The sequence below is a fragment of the Drosophila miranda genome, chromosome XR (genome assembly GCF_003369915.1).
Source record: "Drosophila miranda strain MSH22 chromosome XR, D.miranda_PacBio2.1, whole genome shotgun sequence".
Taxonomy (NCBI): Eukaryota; Metazoa; Arthropoda; class Insecta; order Diptera; family Drosophilidae; genus Drosophila; species Drosophila miranda.
The window spans coordinates 15,757,970-15,778,585 of record NC_046674.1 but is presented as its reverse complement, the minus strand read 5'-3'; the positions used below and the strand labels follow the sequence as shown (position 1 = coordinate 15,778,585).

Here is a 20,616-nt window from a genome sequence, read left to right as displayed (position 1 = left end):
AATGACTCAAAGCACTCGAAGGACTGGCCTGGCGGAAAAAGCTCAAACCAGTTGGCTTCTACCCTCAAACAAGTTCGACATCCACAACAGGGGAAGACTCGACATCCACAACGGGGGAGGATTCAACATGTAGTTGCAGGGGAGCGACCGAAACAAGCAAACAAAAACTCTTATACGATTGTACGCCGAAGCAAATCGGAGTAGTCCAAACAGAAATACTCAGAGTTTGACTCAATCATTCGGAAAGCTAAATTCAAAATTAAACAAAAACAAACCGCAGGGAAAAAATAAATACAATCCAACGGTTTCCTCTGACTATAAGGCGCAAGATGGATCTCTGGAAAGGGCTCTGGCGGCAGTGCGTCAATTTCTTCTCCTACAATTATCCGTGCATCGCCGTCTACAGCAGTGCGGGGGCCGTCGTGACGGCCTACCTGCACTACCACCTACGGATCCACAGCCTCGACCTGATGTACTGGAAGAACGTGGCGGAGTCCTTTTCGAAGGAAATCGACACCTTTCAGCTGGGTATGATATTCATCATATTCGCTATCAATGGCGTATACGTGTTCGTCCTGCTGACCGTTTATCTGTGCCCGGCCCTGGAGCGAGATGATGTCGAGATGACGCTGCTGGAGATCAAGGACCGCTACGCCCGCTACATTCTTCTGCGGCTGATTGCGCGCCTTGACCTCATCCAGGGCGGGCTGTCCAACAGGCGGCAGAGCCTCTGCTTGCAAGACTATACACGGGCCCACAGCAGCATGGCCAAGGCGGTGGCCGTCTTCCGCAAGGACGCCCGCAAACTCATCCTGCCCAGCGAGTCGGAGATTATGCTGCCCATCGAGGATATCTACCATGTGGCCGAGGAGGATGAGCGCCAACTGAGGCGCGCCGGCTACTACAAGTTGGGCATCGACACCTCCGACGAGACCGTCAAGAAACTGTACAACCCCAAATAAAGAGCATAGATCCCCCGCTGCCCATGGATCGCCACCAATATGTAATAGATGATTTCGATTTAAAGCTTGAGTAAAATTTAGTCTTAAGCTGCAGCTGTCAGCACCAGGACTCTGTGCTCTATAATTGCTTTTATCAACTCCGCTCTGTGGCCGCTTCCAGCGGAGTGCAGTGCAGCCTTAAAGCCGTTTTATTGTTTCAATTGTTGTTCGGTGCGGGCGCCTTTTGTTGCCCCCGCGCACTTCCTTGCGACTCGGTCAGGAGACGGAGGCAGAGGCAGAGGCAGAGGCAGAGGCGGGCTGCCTTTTTATGGCCGCATTGTGCGCCAAGCCAAACAATAACAAGCAAGTCGGCGACAGAGCTCTGGCCGGGACTCCAAGCAGTCCTCGGCCAAGCCAACAAAAACAGAAACTGAAGCAGAAACAAGAACTGAAACAGAAACAGAAACGGCACCTAAACAGAGACAGAGACCAGCTACAGAAAACGGCAACAGAAAGCGGCAACAGCAGCATCTAAAACTAAAACCAACACAAGATATACAGGCCACTTTTAGGCACCGAAGTTTTATATACTCTTGCAGGTCTATCGTTCCTATTCTTACAGAATTCGTGCAACATTTAAGCCAGATATTTTTATAATTGCGGGACTAGTCCTGATCTAGAATGATCTGCGAGACAAATAGATCACATCTGTATACTAATACCCTTTGCAAGGGCACTCATACCCGTACTCGTTCAAATGCCAGTCAATGTCTCTACAGCTCTAAACAATATCTAATGTTGTCTACAGCAAAATATTTTGCCAGTGCCTTTGTTTTTACCATTTCCCTGTTGTGTTGTTGCTGTTGTCCTGCAGGCTTTTGTGTTTTCGCTCGTCTTTAAAATTAGCTAAAAGGTTGTGCAAATTCAAGCCAAACGAGGGAACTTAAGTAGAAGATACGAACTGTTGACAGCGGAAAATTATAAATGCATATGTACGCCACAATGTGACTAGATCAAGGTGGCAATATTCCCTCTGGAATACTGTATAAAGAGTTGGCTTCAATCAATGTTTATAAATGGAAATAATGTGATTTGCTCTGTTCCTCTGTAAAACATTATGAATATCCTGGGGTAGAATATTTGCTATTATAATTTGGACGTTGATATGCAATGGCTGAACCACCAAGTGGCCGAAGCTTGGAAATATTCGAGGAAAATTAGAACTAAGTTGACCAAAAAACATAACCATGCATTAAAAATACAAATAAAATGCAAGTTGTATTAACAATGAAGCCGCAAAAGTATTGAATACTGATACATATAATTGTTAGATACTGATAAAAATGTTTTTCCTTTGAGTCCACTGATTTGCCTACTCTTCCTCTACTCATAGACATTGCCGCAGAGTTAGTCTACCCACTGTTTGGCCACATTTCCCTGTTGACGACTTCAAAGCAAGGCACGCATCGTTGGCCCCAAAAAGTAGGCAACAAAAAATAATCATGAAAAAACAAGAAGAAAATCGAGGAAAAACGCTAGGAAAAACACTCACTTTTAACAAATTTTTGAAGCTAATGCGAAAATGCTTACCAAATGACAGCCTAATTTCAGTTAATGTGCCGTGTCGTGTACCGGCATGCACGCACGCACGCACGCACGCACGCACGCACTCATGGGGTCCGGGAATATGGCAAACTGCATTACTTCATTCACAATGCGCATTTTTTACGAGTACGAGTATGTACACCGGACCCACCCACTTCCCCTAGATGTTGTTGTTGCTGCTCCTGCTGCTGCTCCTGCTGCTGTGGCTGGTGAAAAAGACATTAAGTAGATTATAGTCTGATTGCATATTTGCGGATATGCGCGCCATAAACACGTTCAGACGTGCTGCAACCGCAACAGCGGCGAACACCGTACAGTGAGCACACGGCAGCGCAACAGCCGAAAGCCAACACGAAAAAACCGCTGTAAGCGTGCAAAAAAAAAGGACCACAGTTGGGCCAAAAAAAAGGAGATTCGAGCCCAAAGATACCCTCTGAGTCGATTTTCAAACAAAGAAACATTACGATTTTGTTTAAATTTCCCATCCACAAAGTAAGGAATAATTATACGGCACACATTACACACATATATAATACCTATACAATAATTTCCCAAAAGATTACCACATTATTGTGAATGCGATCTGCATTGTACTTTGGTCTCCCTCTCATCTTTTAGTCCGCGAGAGATCTCACAGATATAGAGGATTCTCTTAATGAGAGTCCTATCCTTATTGTCTGTTCCATACACACACACGAATCCAATATATCCTCGGAATCTACGATTAATGGGCAGAAAAAAAAGTGGGGGAAAACAAACAAAAAGAAATGCGAACAAAACATGAAAACGTACGCGCATCTAACCGCAGACAAAATGACGCCGCTCCTCAACACAACCCACCTCTCTACCCTTCCCTCTTTCCTCCTCCCACCACTCACCATCCACCTCTGTTTTACTCTCTGTTTTGCAGCTTTCCGTTTGCCTTTGGCTTCTGTTTCGGCTTCTGTCTTGCCTGAAAGACTACAAAGCCCAGCGTCTGTGCCTGTGTTTGTGTCTGTGTCCTGCCGGAAGCATAGAAATTTTCCAAAAACACATGTAGAGCTTCTATGGGTGTGCGAGTGTATGTGTGTGTCATAAACCCAAATAGGAGCTATTACTTTATCGCCGAGGCAACGCCACAAAATGGCTGTCTATTGCAGCTAAATGCTGCCAGCGGCTTTCCTCTGCATGTGTGAGTGTGTAGCTGTGGGGTCTGTGTGGGGTATGTGGGCTAAGGGTGTGAGGGTGTGGAATGCGAAATGTGGGAGGCGCGGGTCAGGGTGTTAATTTCATCAGGTGGAGAGAGAGGGGCAAACGACCCGCAAGCAATAAACAAATAATCATAAATAATGTTGCCTTTTTAACATCGGCTCTAAATTAGCTATTAATTGCTCCACCGCCAGCAGCACTTTCCCACAGCCACCCGAAGCGTTCATGGGGTGGTAGTTCTAACCACCATCCTCCCATCCCCCTTGCAGCCACTCACTAGCCCCACAACACGACCCCCAGAGCCACCCACTTGAGGACCATTCCAATCACAGCTGGTTCAATTAGGCTTACGTCTTCCCAATGCAAATGCAAATGCCGAGCCAGAACCAGAACCAGAACCAGAGCAAAAGCGCTACATTAGCATACTCGTATTTCTGATCGCCGTGCGCCATGGGCCGCTACTATGGGACTGTTTCGAAAGTGGTTTCTGGTAGAGCTCGCGGCACACGCATTTCTACATCGCAAGATCCAAAGACTAGAAGCTGCAGAAAAATTAAAATATTCATTGGCTTACATTGGCCAACGGAGTCAAAGCATCATTTGAATGAAGGAGATATTAATCAAACCATTAAATCAGCATTAAAGTACCTGCCCCATAGCAAACCAAATGAAATGGTAGGTTTTTTTGTTCAATATGGCCATAAGCCTTGCAGCATTCCATTTGAAAGCGAACCAGTCCGAAATTTCAGCCCACTGTGCCGAGTGAGGAGGCACTTTAAATTTGATATGATATGATTTCCATACAAAGGATAATTTCACAGCATGAGCCATGCGAGTGGTTCGAGCAGGGATGCGCTGTTGTGGGCTGAGGCAGTGGTTAGCATATGCACATGTACTTCAATCAGCTATGTAAAATCTATGTAAAATATTTATATTGCACTGATGCATCATCCGGGGGGAGCTGAGCTGTGGCACGATGCTCGATGGGCGATGGATGGCCGAGTGCGTAATCAGGAGCAGGCCAGAGCCAAGCTGCGCCTCAAGGAACCACCGAGGGATGGGCCAAATGGAATTTGCATAAACATGGCCGATACATGCCGGGCAGATGAGATACGACTACCTACAACTTGTTATGACATTTTGATTATTTATTTAGACAAAAGAGTTGGCTGCTCTACGATTCCACAAATAGTTGTTTCTAAAGAGAAACAAACCGAAATTATTATCAAATAAATAAGTGCTCAAGTAAGCAGAGTCTCCCCCAAACATTCAAGTATTCTGCATGTATGTATGTGTATGTACATCAACGAGTATATTGTATCATGTGCATCCTTATGGCAACACAATTTGCTGGAAAATCTATAGCCGGCAACTTTGTGTGGCACGCACACACACACACTGGACACTTTGGATCTGCATTTGAGTTCAGTAAACAAAATTGCTTCAAATGCAGCATAAGTAAATGTTGGCAAATAAATATGCATGCCCCAAGATAGAGATTCAGACACCACACCCCCACCCTTCCCTCACATGTATGGCAGATACATATATGTTCATACATATACATATGTATGTATATGTACATATTTTTGTAGAATTTGGATATCTGTGTGAATTTTTCATAGCTCTGTGCGTAGTTATGGGATGGGGCTAGAGCCAATTGTGGCCAGCATAAATCACTTAAAATTTGTGCCAAATAAATACGGCAAAAGCCACAGAATGAAAGATTTTCTTGGTAAAAGTCAGATTCCGGACAGAGACGGCCGAAAGACGGAACAACTAAACAAGTTGAAATATTTATGCAAATCAACTGCAAGGTGAAATAACCTAAAACTTTAATGCCAATAAATGCCTCAAATGTTCAAAGGGAAACGTTTAAATTCATGCCACTAATAAAAGATGGAATACTCCTAGAAATATTACAAATTATTAATACATCAATAATGGAAAATTGCATCTGAGTCGAGGGGAATACAAATTAAATTTAACTCTATCCGTGATACCTTTAAGATACTGGCGGCGGGCAGGCTCTCCGGCCAGGAGGCGGGATTTCGGAAGCTGAAGTCTAGCCAGCAGGTGGGAGAAAATAATCCTGACTCCCTAATCACCTCCATTAACGACCATATTAGCTCCATATGCATTTATTGCAAATCCTCCGATCATTATGTACAAATCCCGATGTCAGGCATTTTTAAATCTCAAATTTTATATAGAGATGGATAATGGATTTTATCCGCAATTAGCCGAATGCTTATTCCGAACACGACGCACAAATAAAATAATATCCAAAATGTAAGTGTAGCTTGATTGCCCCATACATGACTGCATTGCCGCTCCGATCGCTGGCCATGCATATTGTATATGTATAAGAACAAAGATAAGAATAACAGAAAGAAGGTTGCAACAGCCAAGCGGCGAATCAAGTTGCAAGCAGCTAATCGGCGGGGCTCTGCGTCGAACAATACCAGTATTTAGGATCCTTTTCTTAAGCAGATAAAAAAAAAACCATTAAGAGCCAGGAATATCCATAAAATTGATGGTGAAGGCCTTCTTTAAAGTCTAAAAATCATACGCCTGAGAAATAAACTTAAAATTTAGCAGGAAAATCTTCCACTCGATCTTGCATCAAATCCCCAGATAAAAGCGTCTGATTTAAGAATACAATTTGGATTACACTGTGACAATTTGAAGGGGTGCGGGGGGAGGGTGCTTTTGAGAATGCAAGTGGCGCCTGCAGGCACATATGCAAAATGGAAACTTTGAGGCAGCCGCAGGCGAGCCGCAATTCGAGCCGCAATTCGAGTCCAACGTGTCGTATGCGCAACCTAAAACTTGGCCAAGCGTAAATGGATACATTTTGACTGAGAACGAAGGAGAGGGAGAGATTACAGTTAGAGAAGAAGAGTTGGGAAGTGGGAGAAACAGAGAGAGAGAGAGAGAGAGAGAGAGGTGGAGAGACAGGCAGACGGGGAGAGAGGGAGAGTAACGCTCAAACAAAACATGATAACAATTAAAACTTTGTACACTTGGCGTATTCACATTATTCATTTCGGTGCTGGATTCCCCTGTCACATTCCAAATTCCACTCTTATTCCCTTTCAAAGGGTATTGTGCCCATACCCAGATACTATTCGCATTGTAAAGAAGGATGCATTTTCGAACGTGTATTAATTGAGAGTATTAAAAGCTTCGGCCTCCGAAGCCGTACTTCCGTCTGTACTTCACTCTTCAGTCTTTTCTTGCTTCTTTTTCTTTCTTTTTTTGTTATTCCTCCTTTTGTTGCATAGCACATTCATCTGCCAATGCACACACCCACACACACCCACACACACACAGTCACAGACATATGTAAATTTGTAGATCTCCGGCTAATGTTCATTTGTTTGTCTTTTGGCCACTTGAATGATGCCAAAACCTCGATGAAAATGCATACCAGTAAGAACCAACCACACAATGCAGCAGGCATCAGAGCGGCAGCCCGAGTAAGAAAGAGACCGCATGTTAAGTACTTAATGACATTTTAAAATAAATGTTAAATTTATGACAAAATGTAATTACCGAACACCCTGCCTAGCCACTGTCCATCCCCTGGCCATCCCCTTTTCAGGCTCGAACAGCTACAGGTCGGCGCTGCATGAAATATGAAACCATAATTACTTTAATTAAGCAAATATGTATTTTTTTACCCGCAATTCTTTCCATTATTTGGGGCGCGCAGAGAGAGAGAGAGAGAGGGGTAGAGACAGCGAGGGGCGAGGCATTGATTGAGCATATTTATTAAATGGTTATTATTGCACGCACATCGCCCAGCAATAAATTGATGCATTTTAATTAACGTTCAAAGAGCCGCGGCTCTCTACTGCCCCACACACGATCGCATTCGGAATGAATTTTGAAGAGTTCTCCAAACCAGCAGTGGCGTTTAGCTCTATAAATACCCATAGACAAAGTCTTTTTATGTGCAAAAAAACATGCACACATATATGTACTATGTACACACCTGATTAATAGGTACATGCATCTACGTAAACTTTAACATAACAGAAAACGCTTTTATTCAATATTTTAAACCTATAACTAGCGCTCACCTATTCTTTAAGTATTTGTTTTCAATAAGATACACTTGATTATAATTGATTAAAGATAATTCTATAAAAGAGAATAGATCCAATTTTACTTCAAAGTCAATGTCAGGCTGATCAAAATAATAGGTACACTTCAAGTATTGTTATGAAAAAAGTTTGTTAACTGATTATTATTATTTTTTTTTGTATCCACCTTTATTTTTTGTCAACTTTATAATTATTTTTGGCATACTTTTAATAACTGTCTGTCAGGTTTCTACAGGTGTCTCGCCCTCCTAAATTTTTGGTTATTTGAAAATGAAAACTTAGGTAATTTCGCTTCATAAATCTCCCCACAAGTTTTCGATTGGACTTAAGTCGGAAAATTGAAAATAATATAATAATAAATAATAATAATACCTGATAATAATTGATCATAATTTTGCACTAAGTCACTGAAGTTTCGACTCTCACTCTTTTGTGCACAATTGTAACAAAGGCAAAGCGAACAAATACAAAGCGAGCAAAGCAAGAGAGAAACGAAAAGAAAATGAAGCTCTCTTCTACTACTCACGATCGGCAAAACCGGAAACCATGTGTATGAGATTTAGATCACATTAGTCATAAACCAGGTACTACTGCCAATAATCTTCACAATACAAACACAAAGTTTTGATTTATTAATATTTTTAATACATATCCATTGCATACAACATATACATATATGTTAATGCTTTTATATCCATCGATGGAACATCAGGCACTGAAATGTATACAATTTGCATCAGCTTTCGAGGCATTACAATATACCTAATATGTACATATGTATATACATAAATGTATGTACAAACTTACTTTTATCCAAGTTTATGGGCAAATATAAGTGCTAAGATAATAAGTAGGATCACGATTGCATTAAATGCAATTACTAGATATCTTGTAGTCCCCTCAAATCGGATCATGTCTGCCTCCTGGCCGCTATGCGAAAAATGTAAAAGGGTACGTCTGGACAGCCCAGTAGAAAAAATTGAATGACAATGACGGAAAGAGCTCGGTTAGAGGTTCGAAGTGAACTTCATTTAATGCAATGCTAAGAGAGCGCTCTCCCATTTGGCTTAGTTGTATTTGTTCTTGGGTGAGAAGCCTGTTGTATTGATGTACGCGCGTGGGTGAGAGAATTCGTTGAAAGCGTCAGATTCAAAGCTCATACATATAACCAATACGACCGAGGATCGGTTCGGTTCGATGTGGATCGGTTTTTCTGCCTCTCTGGGCCTAACTTCGTGCTGCTTTGCTTGTCTCTCTCAAAATGGAGAGACCAGAAAATGTACATAATAAATAAGCGTATGTACATATGTATGTATTTATTTTCTTTCTTTTAACCTTAGTACTTTGCAGCCATTAAATAAACAAAATATACACGCAGTCGAAATGAACTGCATACATAGGAAAATCCCGCTATAAACATTTGGCTTGGTGGTACTGCGAACCCCATGGGGGTCCCGAAATAATTCCGTTAATGTCGACCGGGACAGATCAAACCAAAGAAGATTCAACTGAAAAATCTTCTAGAGATTGTTCGGAAAATGCGTGAAGTGCGGAAGGAGCAGCAGAAATTACAGGATGAGCACCAGGAAACAAAGGGAGAGATACTCCAGCAAGTTGCGAGCAGCCAAGGCCGAACCAACTTCCAAACAGAGCTGCTGGAATTTCTAAGGAAGTCCAAAGAGTGACGTTTATTGTACATGCATATATTGATTGTTTTTTCATACCCAATTGACTAATTTAAAATTGTGAAAATTTCACAATTCAGACTTTGTAATTTTATGCTTATCAGCTGCTTTTTGACGGATGGTAGATGGTGCCAGTTTGAATCGGTTTTTCACATCTGTCAAAAATTCCCACCGTTCCCCCGGGATGTTGTCAATGTTCAGAGCCTATAATCTCCCAAAGTCTTATAAATCAAACTGAAAATATCTTGATCTTGAGCGCCTTCTAGCCCTTCCACAAGATTATCCTATGACAGTTCTATGGCTCTGTTTTACGCCTTGATGGAGCTTTGTCGTCGGAAGATACAGATAAACAGTATGGGATTCTCATAGAATGGTATCATTCTCGCCTATTCCAATTAATGCTTTCTGTCGTAAATGAAGTGGATGGAGTCGGTTCAGATTGATTTCTCCATTTTGCAGCAGTAGAAGAATATTTTTTTACGAGGCCAGGATGCAAAACTTTAAGATATAGATACAACGGGCGACAGTTTTGAAAGGCGGCTCCAGACTGGGATGGAACTGGACAATGTATTGCCTCAAATGGACGTAGACTGTGTCCTACTGGAAAACAGATATCCGCACATAAAGGCCGCATCGATCGAAGTACTGCTACAGGATCTGTGAAAGGTTGATCGGGTGAGTGAAAGCCATTGAAAAATTCATTCCTTTCACTTACCTTCAACATGGTTTTCGAGATAGGAGAAAACGCAGCTACTGTGCCAGTAAATACTGCATCGCCTCTTCGATGCCTGTGCCACGTTTTGTTGATTTGACGGCCAGCTCATCAGCGCTTCCACTAGTTTAACAGGGAATCGTTCCGATTTCGGCTGTATTGAGCTCAAGGATCCATGATCAGGCTTGCCTATTGCCGGGTAGATTGTGCTTTACATTTTTGGTTTATTTAAACAATAAATTTAATATTCGATGGGGTTCTCAACGACTTTTTATTTGCTGGCCTACACACACACATACATATTTATGTACATACATATGTTGTAAATACTTAGTAAAGAATTGAGCTCCCGTTGAAAATGGGATTTGTGTAGATTGGAATTTACAAAATCTAACTGCTGACCGGTGCGCCTCAATACACATTCGACAGGGCGAAATATTATCAACTTGAAAAGTTTATCAAAAGGCCCAGTGCTAAATACAAGTATGTGGATACTTTTGGGCTAATTGTATTAATAAATTGCTTAGTTTTCGTTTCTGTTATTCGGGTAATGCATACAGGTTTTAAGTCAGGAGGAGCACCACGAGTTGGTCAGGGTCTACATATATGGTCGAATTTAAAATTTAGTCCTATACACATTTTTGAAAAGGCTTGCGGTTTGGTCTGTTCGAGGTTGAACTGTTCATTGATTAGTAAGCTAACATTCATTAAAATACATGTGGGGGAAAATACTTTGAAGTGCAACAAGATGTATGATGAAATGTACCATATTTACAGTGCGATTCGCAGCAAGAAAACAGTTGTGGTATTTACAGAATGAACAGAAAACTCCTTTCAATTATGACAGGACATCGTCTGATTGTATAAATCGCGCTAGTGCCACCGAATCGATGCTGCTCGAACATATTTAATTGATACACCGAAAGGATGGCATCTGCAGACCTAAAAGTGTGTACTCGTTTGTACAAAAAGCATAAATTACGTAGTCTTTATAGCCTGTTCCACAACTGTCTTCTAGCTTTGAGACGCACTGTAGCCATGAGTTCATGAGACAATAACAACAGATCTTCAATGTTTTAACCTTACACTTAAAAACTTTCCATGAACATTCGCATGAAAATACATCTGAGAATCTTGATTTAAATCTTCGTTTACTTTCGTGTACTAATGAACGCAAGACCGAGCTAAATGGGAAATCATTTCGGCAGACAAGTTCTTTGGAAACGAGCTACAACGAGGTTACAAATGAGGCCAGGTACGAGTCACCGCTCAGAGGGCTGGCCAGGCATTGGTTGCGGGACTCGAGGGGTAATTTAAAAAACTTTAAGTACAACAAACAAAATTGAAACCGAAATCTAAATGCAAATGCTCTATGAGTTTCACACACGATTGGTTACCACGTAGGCAAGACTTAGAGTTAGATCATATTAATATAATTATTATTTTTTGCTTCGTTTTGTTTACTTAAGAACTATGTAAATATTTTCAATTATCTACGAAAACAAATAGCGGCAAGGCGAGTCGCAAGCCTGTCCTGGGCCATTGGGTCTCTCCTTAGGGATTGTTGTCGAAGCCGGCAAAGTCCGAGGCCTCCGACTCGTCGTCGTCCCGCTCCACGCCGATACAGTGGATGCCCGTGCGCAGCATGGGCGTACCCTTGCCCTTGCCCAGTACCCGGGCGGCAATCACCAGCTGCAGCAGCTCCTTCGCGTTTTTCGAGCTGACAATGTGCAGCACCTCACGTAGCAGCTTCTCCTTGTAGGCAAAGAACTCGATCTTCATCTCGAAAAAGTCGTGCTCGTCATGCTTCGTCCCAGCGAACTCCGTGATCCGGCAATGCAGATTGGGCGTGGCGCTCACAACAGGCAGAAACTTGCTGCCCGGCGCTCCCGTATCCCCGAACACAGTTGTCGGCAGTTTCAGGTCGATCAGATACCGATGGTTGATCTGCAGAAAGCCCAGGCTAACCGCGATCGTGTCGCCCGAGCGCTGATATGTCACACAGCTGTCCGACTCAAAGCCATCCGACTTCACCGTGGCCGCATCGAAGTGTACATGATGATCTGGAAAAGAGTAAACCACATAAGATGTCAATACCAAATTTGTAGCAAAGAAAAGCTTACAAAAAGTGGAAAAACTATGGAGCAAATCAGTGAACATTCATTGTAATACACAATTGCAATCTGTAAAGACTGTATTAGGCACCGTTTCGTGGCAGAACTCCCGACTACGGACCGTATATTTGCGGCTTGTAAGTGTGTACACAAAACTTAATTGAAAATGAAAATCCTATTTGTTAAACAAGCAGATTGGACGAATTAAAAATTGTGCATGCTTTCCCGGAAACAAGACGCCACATCAGAGGGGCACAAACGTAGCCCCAGCCAGTGGGGGGAGGGGGACGGAGAGTCAGGTGGAATAAACATAAGTATTCAGAGTTAAACAAACAGAGGAGTGGGGAAGAGGTGGTGGCAGAGGCAAACAGAGGTCTCGGGTCGAGCCTCAAGTAAACTTTCCCCCGGACCCCTCCCCCAAGGCATTCGAAGAGGTAATTGCGTGTAACCCCCTAATTAAACGCTTCCAAGGCCCGCTCTTCACTGCCTTTGGGGTTTGAATCGCATTCAAATTGGGTCAATTGGGGGGGGGCGGCCAGGCCTGCACTCGTGTTTCGCAGCGTCACATTTCGCGCTGACATTCAACACTCGAGCGACTGTGGAATTGAATTTATGAATTAATACGAAAGAATAGGCTGGATTTTTATTAATTTTATCACGCCATTTGGCTGTACTACGCGTACAGAATAATGAATGATACGTAGAGGATGAGTTGCTGAATGAATATTCCCAACAGCTGAAAGAACTCATATTTGAGAATGATCTGAGGGACTAGAGAGATCTTTTCACACTTAAGATAGGCCTCCTCACGCCCACGACCTGTCTGCGTGATAGCGCACATGGATAAACATATATGATATTGAGAATACGATAAACAGGATTCCACATGAATTCCAAAAGGGGATATAGAGAAGAGAAGGGCATATGTAAATCTTGGAGATTTAGAAAAAGCGCATATAAGATTCTCTTGAGAGGTGCTCACTCAATAGGGAATATAATTGTAAATTCAAAAATCCAGTCTACATATTAGTGTCTTGCCATCACGTTCAACTGGCGTCAGATGACCCATTATTCAGACGTACTGCCAGTTTCCATATACGAGTACCATACGAGTGATGCTGCTCGTAAATCACAATCAAATTTAGCGTACACCTGAGACGTGGCATACGTTACACTCGTACGTATAATGTATATTTATACGGAGCGCCATAAAGGGGATGCTTGGAAATGCAATTAACAAATCGCTGGCAAATGTTTATGCAGCAATAAAAACTTGACAGCTTAACGGGCTTCTAATCGGGCGTGCATGCATCGGGTATGTATGGATAACCAGAATCGTGGATGGCGAAGTGGAAGATCTAAATAGTTGAACAATTAATCATGGACTATTGCCTCAGCGAAGAATATTTCACGGGCCCCGACAAAAGTCTCGTATTTCCTAAAAATAGAATTCGGATTTGTCCGTTGGCACTCAAGAATTGTGGTGGAAAGTTTGTTATTTTGGGAACATCGTTTCCACACAATTGTGGAACCATCGAACAGTGCGTTTCATTCGATTAATCTATCAAAATATATCCACCCATGGCATCCGAATGTTGATCTTGAGCAAACGTTTCTTTTTCTAGATTACAATTATTGTATATAAATAAAGGTACAAGTTCTTCTCATCTTTTCTTTCTATATTTTACGGTAAAGATTCCTTCCGATCTGTATTTCACTTTCGATACGCACTGTAGAAATGGCAAAACCTTCAGATATTCAGAAATATCTGGTCAAATGCTTATTTTTTTCGGATTCTTCTTTATGCCGCTGTTTGTTTTGGCTGATCGCCCGCTCAGCAGAACGTCATAGTAATTCAATTTTGCAATTAAATTTCCAGGAAATGTTGACAATAAAATTTATGTGTAATTTCTGTTTCCATCTTTTGTATTCGCTTAATGCTGGATCATGTAAAATTGAAGAAATTTTCCGGTTCTTCATTTGCTGGATGTAAGCAATTTATTGTGATCCAACTTAATCTGCTTAACAAAGGAGGTAGCGACCTGAGACCCGGACACCCGACACCCGACACCCGACACCCGAGACCTTCCAATGCCGATTCATCCAAGCAAGTGGCACCCAACCCCCTGTCCCCTTCCTGAATGAGAAGCTACCTCTCCGAAGTGCCGGGATTGTTGTTCTTTTTATAAATTTCATTTAAAGTCACGCTCAAGGCATTGCTACACGCAAACACACAGCAATCTGTACGGATGGAAGGGTAGGAGTCACTTACTCTCTCACGTGCCCCCCAATCAGCATTGATTTATCATTAATGGAATCTCAAATTGGCATCAAATTTGAGTAGAGGAAATTTTGGACCTCTTTTTGGGGCTAGCTTTATTCTATATTTCTATATAGACAAATGATCTGTTGTCTATCTGAGAGATTGTCAATCAATTGATTTCAGTTTCAATTGGTTCGTTTATTCAAAGAATATTGTTAATGAATGCCCTCAGTTAGGGCAAAGAATATTGAATACTAGTATGTATATCCACCGATCTACGTTCTACCTTCCATACCAATCGAACGTTCAATATTCAGCTCATTTCATAATATAATCCAAAGACTGTACTGTGTCCACTTTCTTGTCCCCCCCCCGGTCTTTCATAACTAATTCAGCTTTGCCACCCGGAACAGCCATTCCCCATGACCGACATGTGGGGGATGCCATAAAAAGGCATATGCACATATGTACATTTGCAGCAGTATGTGGTACGTGCCAAACAAAATATTGCCAAGGCGCTGCCCGCAAGGGATGGAAGAGAAGGGAACGATTGCAAAACCCTGCATAACAGAATTGTGTTCTATGTTCTCGAAATTTTCAAATCAAAACAATTGCAAAGGTGTCGTATCGTCCCGTCCGTCTCTTCCACCCAACGGGACAAATATCAATCACAGAAACACCTCGTGGCCGCCCAAGGGGGGGAGTGTGGTTGCCCACCCCAAACAACGTGCTTGGGTAATCTCACAGTCCCACAGTCGCACAGTCGCAGTGCTATAAATAGCCCAACTCATGTGCATTAAACAATTGCATATCACTTTATAGAAAAGGCAATAAAAAAATAATACAAAACAATGAACAATGAATAACGAACAATGAAAAACGAAAAACCACTGCGCTAGCGGTCGGTTTCTATGCAAACAATTTAATTAAGCCAAAAGCCCGGGGTTCAGGGGGTGTGGGAACTGAACCTGTGACGTTGAAAGTGTAATCTCTGGGCCGGGCGCTAAATGAAATGATAATTATAATTAGGATTGTTCATGAGACGTCTGCCAAATGATTGCAAGTGCTAACTCATGGCAATTTGTGTGAGGTAGTTAAGGGGAGTACATTTCCCATTGGAGACTTTTGAACACTCTACGCCACACGCCCGAGATCAGCGTGGAAGAGCTTTTCACTCAAAACTTTGGGACACAACATCCAAGTACTGGCAATGGTCTTGCTGCATTAAGAATTTAATTAGCCATTGATTGAAGGTCCCGATTCATTTTTTCGACTGCTTCATTTAGTCAGTACTTCATAATCCTACATTCACTCAATCAAAAGAGAACGAATTTGAATGAATTAGAGTGAGAGAGAGAGAGAGAGAGAAAGAGACTTTTATTGTTGCATGGGCAGCTAGAGAGCGTAAGATCCTGCTTAATCGAAAGAGAGCCAATTAGGTTGCTCTCTTTACTCCCTCAGTCAAACAGCTTACAGTTACTTTACTTGCGCAATCAATTCAATAGTGCTCTTCCAAGGCCCCCACGCACACACACCTCCCTCCCACAGAGAGCACTTCAAACTGTCCAACAGAGCGCGATAAACCGTAATTGATGAAAGTGTATAAAAAGGAAAAGGAAAATTATTTATTGAGCCTGGGCTTTGCCTCAGCCGATAAGGGGGCAACGGCGCCCCACACCAAGTCACGCGAATTGCGGCATAGAGGGAAAAATCATCGATTCGCCGGTAAATGTCATGAATTTTGCATCATGGGACGCAGAGACAGCAGGGAATGGGAATGGGGGCAGAGGCACATTGAAAATTGGCTTAGGTTTGACCATGAACAAATATTATTTTTAATATTACGATAGAAAAGCAGGAAAACGGCCGGCCAAAGAACAACAATGAACGTTGGAGGGCAGAACGAAAGGGAGAGCAGAGTAAACGAGAGAACACGAGCCAGAGGGAGCCAGGGATATGCATGCGTCAATTTCAAAAAGAAAAGTTGAAATTTGTACCAGTAGCGGACTTTGTACAAATCACTAGTCATCCGGTAAATACCCTTGCAGTACCAAATAACGACTTATTCAATGAAGGATCTGTCTTGTTACTTGTAACAATCTACTGGTAGGCGTGGAAGTGAGTAAGGTTAACGCTTTCTTGGGTGCAGGAAGAGTAAAAGTATGGCGAGAGGAGGATAGTAGGCGGAAGCATACATATATGTATGAATGTGTCAAAAGATAGAGGAAGGGGAGAAAAGATAAACGTGTCAAAGCCCAACAAGCAACAAGGAAGAAAGGTATATTTTGTGCAAGGTATGTAATGCATTGCCAGAAACAGTTTTCACTATTCACGATTTTACGCGACAACATGAGAACGACAGCGAATTTCTACTTGTGATAGAGATAATACTCTACCTTTTACAAATGAGCCTTGCAAGGAGTAAGGCTCACGCACACACGCAAACTATCGCAGTTGCACTCACACCAGCACACACTAATGTAGTACATGAGCATGTTTATGAAAATGCAGTCACCAAAAGGTCAAATGGGAACATTTGTCCCACTTTCTGATCTAATTTTAGCAAAAACTCTTGGCAAGTCCAATTAAACATTCAAATCCCACCAAAACCCTCCTCTAGGAAGCAGGCAAATCCACTGTCGGCTTTGGTTAATGATATTTTAAGGCACTTTCTGGTAAGTCGCAGCTGGGTAGAGCGACCCCCGCTAATGATAATCACATTTTGGCTTAGAGAATGCCATATAATGGCTAAACCAAATATAGACAAAGTAAACACAAACTTTTGTAGTACTATTTACCTTGATGATCCGCAGTGGCTTCGTCGCACATTTTGTGGCTCTCTTAAATTCCAGCCGATATTCTGTCGGGAGGAGGTGTGTCTTTTCACACAGATCAGAAATTGAATTAAACTGGAAGGCGCGTTCCTCGCACGCTGGCAACGAATGAGAGCAGGCGACGCCAGATAAGAGAGGGCAGATGCAAATGTAGGAGCGTCCAGTAGTCGAGATATTCTTTGCGTTTCTTGATCGCCAGTAGCCGCTTTTATTTATTAAGTTTCACTTTTATTAAAAAAACAAAACAAAAAATCCGGGAGCTTTGTTGAGTGGTCAGTGTGACCGCGGATTTATCGTTAAAATATACCGTCCGACCATAGAGCCAGTGTGACCGCGGATTTATCGATAAAATATACCGTCCGACCCTCAGAAATATACCAAAATATTCGCCTCATTTTACAAATATACCGTAAATATACTGACGAATTCAAGTTATATTTTACACATTCCTCGATTTTGATATTCCGACGAATATTACTAGCTATATAGAACATTTAGCCATGCCCACATAATTTTTTACGATTTATGAATCAATTTCCTACAAGTCTGTTTAATTTTAAGTAATCATCTTAATTTAATTCTTTATAAAACATGGATTAAGCAAAAACAATTTCCACTTAATTACATAGGTACATTACAACTACACAATATCAACACATTTCTACATATTAACTACATTTGTAATCAATTACCAAAAGCGACACCTGAAGAGGAAATGTCGAAATAAAAAAATTTAGATTTTGATGGCAAACGATCAGGAATTCGATGCTGATCACAAATTCGTAGTTTATGTGGCCTGGGACAAGGCTCTAAATGCCGCGTCCTAAAAAACACTGGAAAATACTAGAAAATACTATGAAAAAGTACGAAATTTGCAGTAGTGTGATCGCGGACTTGGTGATAAAATAACCCGAAATATACCGTTTCATTTTCAAAATATACCAAAAATATACCGATGAAACCCCACTTATTCCACGCGACGATTTTCAAATCTATCTATCAATGCCAAACATAATATCGGTAATTTTGTGCGGTAAGTGGATCAACAACGATTTTTTTAAAACAACATTCACAACTATATTTCAAATTACCATCATTTCCGGCATATATTGAAACAACGAAAAGTTGGCAGGGTGTGTAAGGTGTAGAGAGGAAAAACCGAGAGGGTATAATATCGATGCTTTGCTGGGATAATTATATGTATGAAAATTAAATATTTTTCGTTAAAAGAATAAATGATATATATATTTTCCAAACATCGAACAATTTACTTTAATCCAGAGTGTGTTACATGGAAAAGGTGCCAGTGTCAGCATTCTGTGAGTCGATAGCCAGCAAGCTATCGATATTTTCGACTTCCGATTTTTTTCGAAAACATGCCAACGATTTTTTCGAAACAAATTATTATGGTTAAATGCTAGTTAACAGCGCGGAGACTTTAAAAACAAAATAAAAACAAATGGTGTACGTGAATGGTATATATCTATAATATAATTTCAAAAAAATACCGCTTTCGACAAAACAACTGCACACTCTCAAAAGCTAATTGACGAACTGCTACCACTTTTGCTGGCATTTTTAGGACATTTGTAAGAATAGTGCTGCCACCCGCTGCGCTGCCAGACCGCCTAAAGTATATATTTTTACAAAATGGTGGCTTTTTTTAACTTAAAACCTATTTAATTTTACGAATTTTCCATATAACAAACTGGTTTTTGGGTGCCTTCAGATTCGTTATATGGAAGTTTAAATTTATTTAAAAGTTTACTAATTATATATGTTTAATTTGTTAAATTTAGGACATAAGCCATTGCATGAACTTTCGTTCAGTAAAAGGCAGATAAAACAAAAAGCAATAGAAATTGAAACACACAATGGGCATCAATCAATAGATAATATTGAAAACAGCACTAACATAGATCTTTCAATAGATAATATTGAAAACAAAACTGCCGATCTATCAATAGATAATATTGATATCAATTACAATGAAGATACATATTCTTCTCAAGAATCCGGCTATTAATTTCTGGAAAAGAAATATAAAGCCCTAAATGAGGAAAATATTTCCCTAAAAGAGGAAATTAAAAATTTGCATGAAAAATTGCACGCATTCACTGTCCAAAGTGAAGATGATAGTAAAAATTATTTACAAAAAATAAATGATTTAGAGAAAGAAATTTCTCAACTTAAATCAATGAGCACGAACAGGGCTCATGAAGAAAAACAATGTGTTTCGCCGCCGCTCCAAGTACTTGAGCCTGGCTTTCAAGGCGAACATATTGAAAAGTTGAAGAAACTTGTACAAAAGTTGGATGAGAGTCACAGAAATTGTGCACTAATTTTTGATGAAATGTTCATCCAACCAGAAATATGCCATCTTGCCAATGTTGACCAAGCAATTGGTTACGTAGACCTGGGAGACGGAATTTCCGATAAGGAACAATACTCCTCCCAAGCCACTGGAATGTTGACATTCCTTGTTAGAGGGCTGGTAAGTGATTACAGCTATTTTGTTAACTCAATATTTGTTAACAAAAATGTAACTCACAAATACGCCCAAGCCATTGGTCAGGCGGTTAAGTGTTGCACTGCAGCCGGCTTAAATGTCCGCGCTATAGTCTGCGATCAGGCAGCAGTAAACACGGCGGCTCCTGAAAAAATAGACCGTGAAAGATTGATCAATCCGCCAGTGCCTCAGTTCGTGTGCGATTACGTACATTTATTCAAGAGTGTTAGAAATAACTTCTTGACACACGACATAACTACACCAGTCGGAAAAGCGACATGGAAAGTGATCGAAAAGTTTTATGAAGTCGATTCATTAAACTCTTTTCGCTTGGCACCGAAGATTACGGAAAAGCACATCAATCCGCAAGGATATGATAGAATGAATACCGAATTGGCTGTTCATGTTTTTTCGAATACGGTCAGCACAGGCATTAAAATGTTTGCTGATCGTGATACTTTTGAAGACAAGGATGCAGCCATTGCTACATCCATATTTTTAAAAAGTATGAACGATGGTTTCGATGTATTGAACAATACATATTTCCGTGCCAATAAAACGTTCACCAATCGCTTGGATGAATTCGTAAGTTATTTGGGAAAGATTAAATTCAGCCCCCATAAAATAACCGAAACAGATTCCCAAGCCAGTTG

The 20,616-nt window shown here is 41.2% G+C and overlaps 2 protein-coding genes across 2 annotated transcripts; one reads left to right on the top strand and one right to left on the bottom strand.

Moving 5' to 3' along the window:
- Window positions 1-211: 211 nt before the first annotated feature.
- On the top strand, window positions 212-1,082 carry LOC108150785. The gene has a single exon (XM_017279086.2). It carries the CDS (start codon window positions 330-332, stop codon window positions 960-962), a length of 633 nt encoding a protein of 210 aa, XP_017134575.1. The 5' UTR covers window positions 212-329; the 3' UTR covers window positions 963-1,082.
- Window positions 1,083-10,483: 9,401 nt separating this feature from the next.
- On the bottom strand, window positions 10,484-17,759 carry LOC108153042 (UPF0687 protein C20orf27 homolog). The gene is made up of 2 exons (XM_017282802.2): window positions 17,419-17,759; window positions 10,484-12,306 (listed from the first exon to the last, which is right to left on the bottom strand). The coding sequence occupies exons 1-2, from the start codon at window positions 17,447-17,449 to the stop codon at window positions 11,798-11,800; spliced, it is 540 nt and encodes a 179-aa protein (XP_017138291.1). The 5' UTR covers window positions 17,450-17,759; the 3' UTR covers window positions 10,484-11,797.
- Window positions 17,760-20,616: the final 2,857 nt, after the last annotated feature.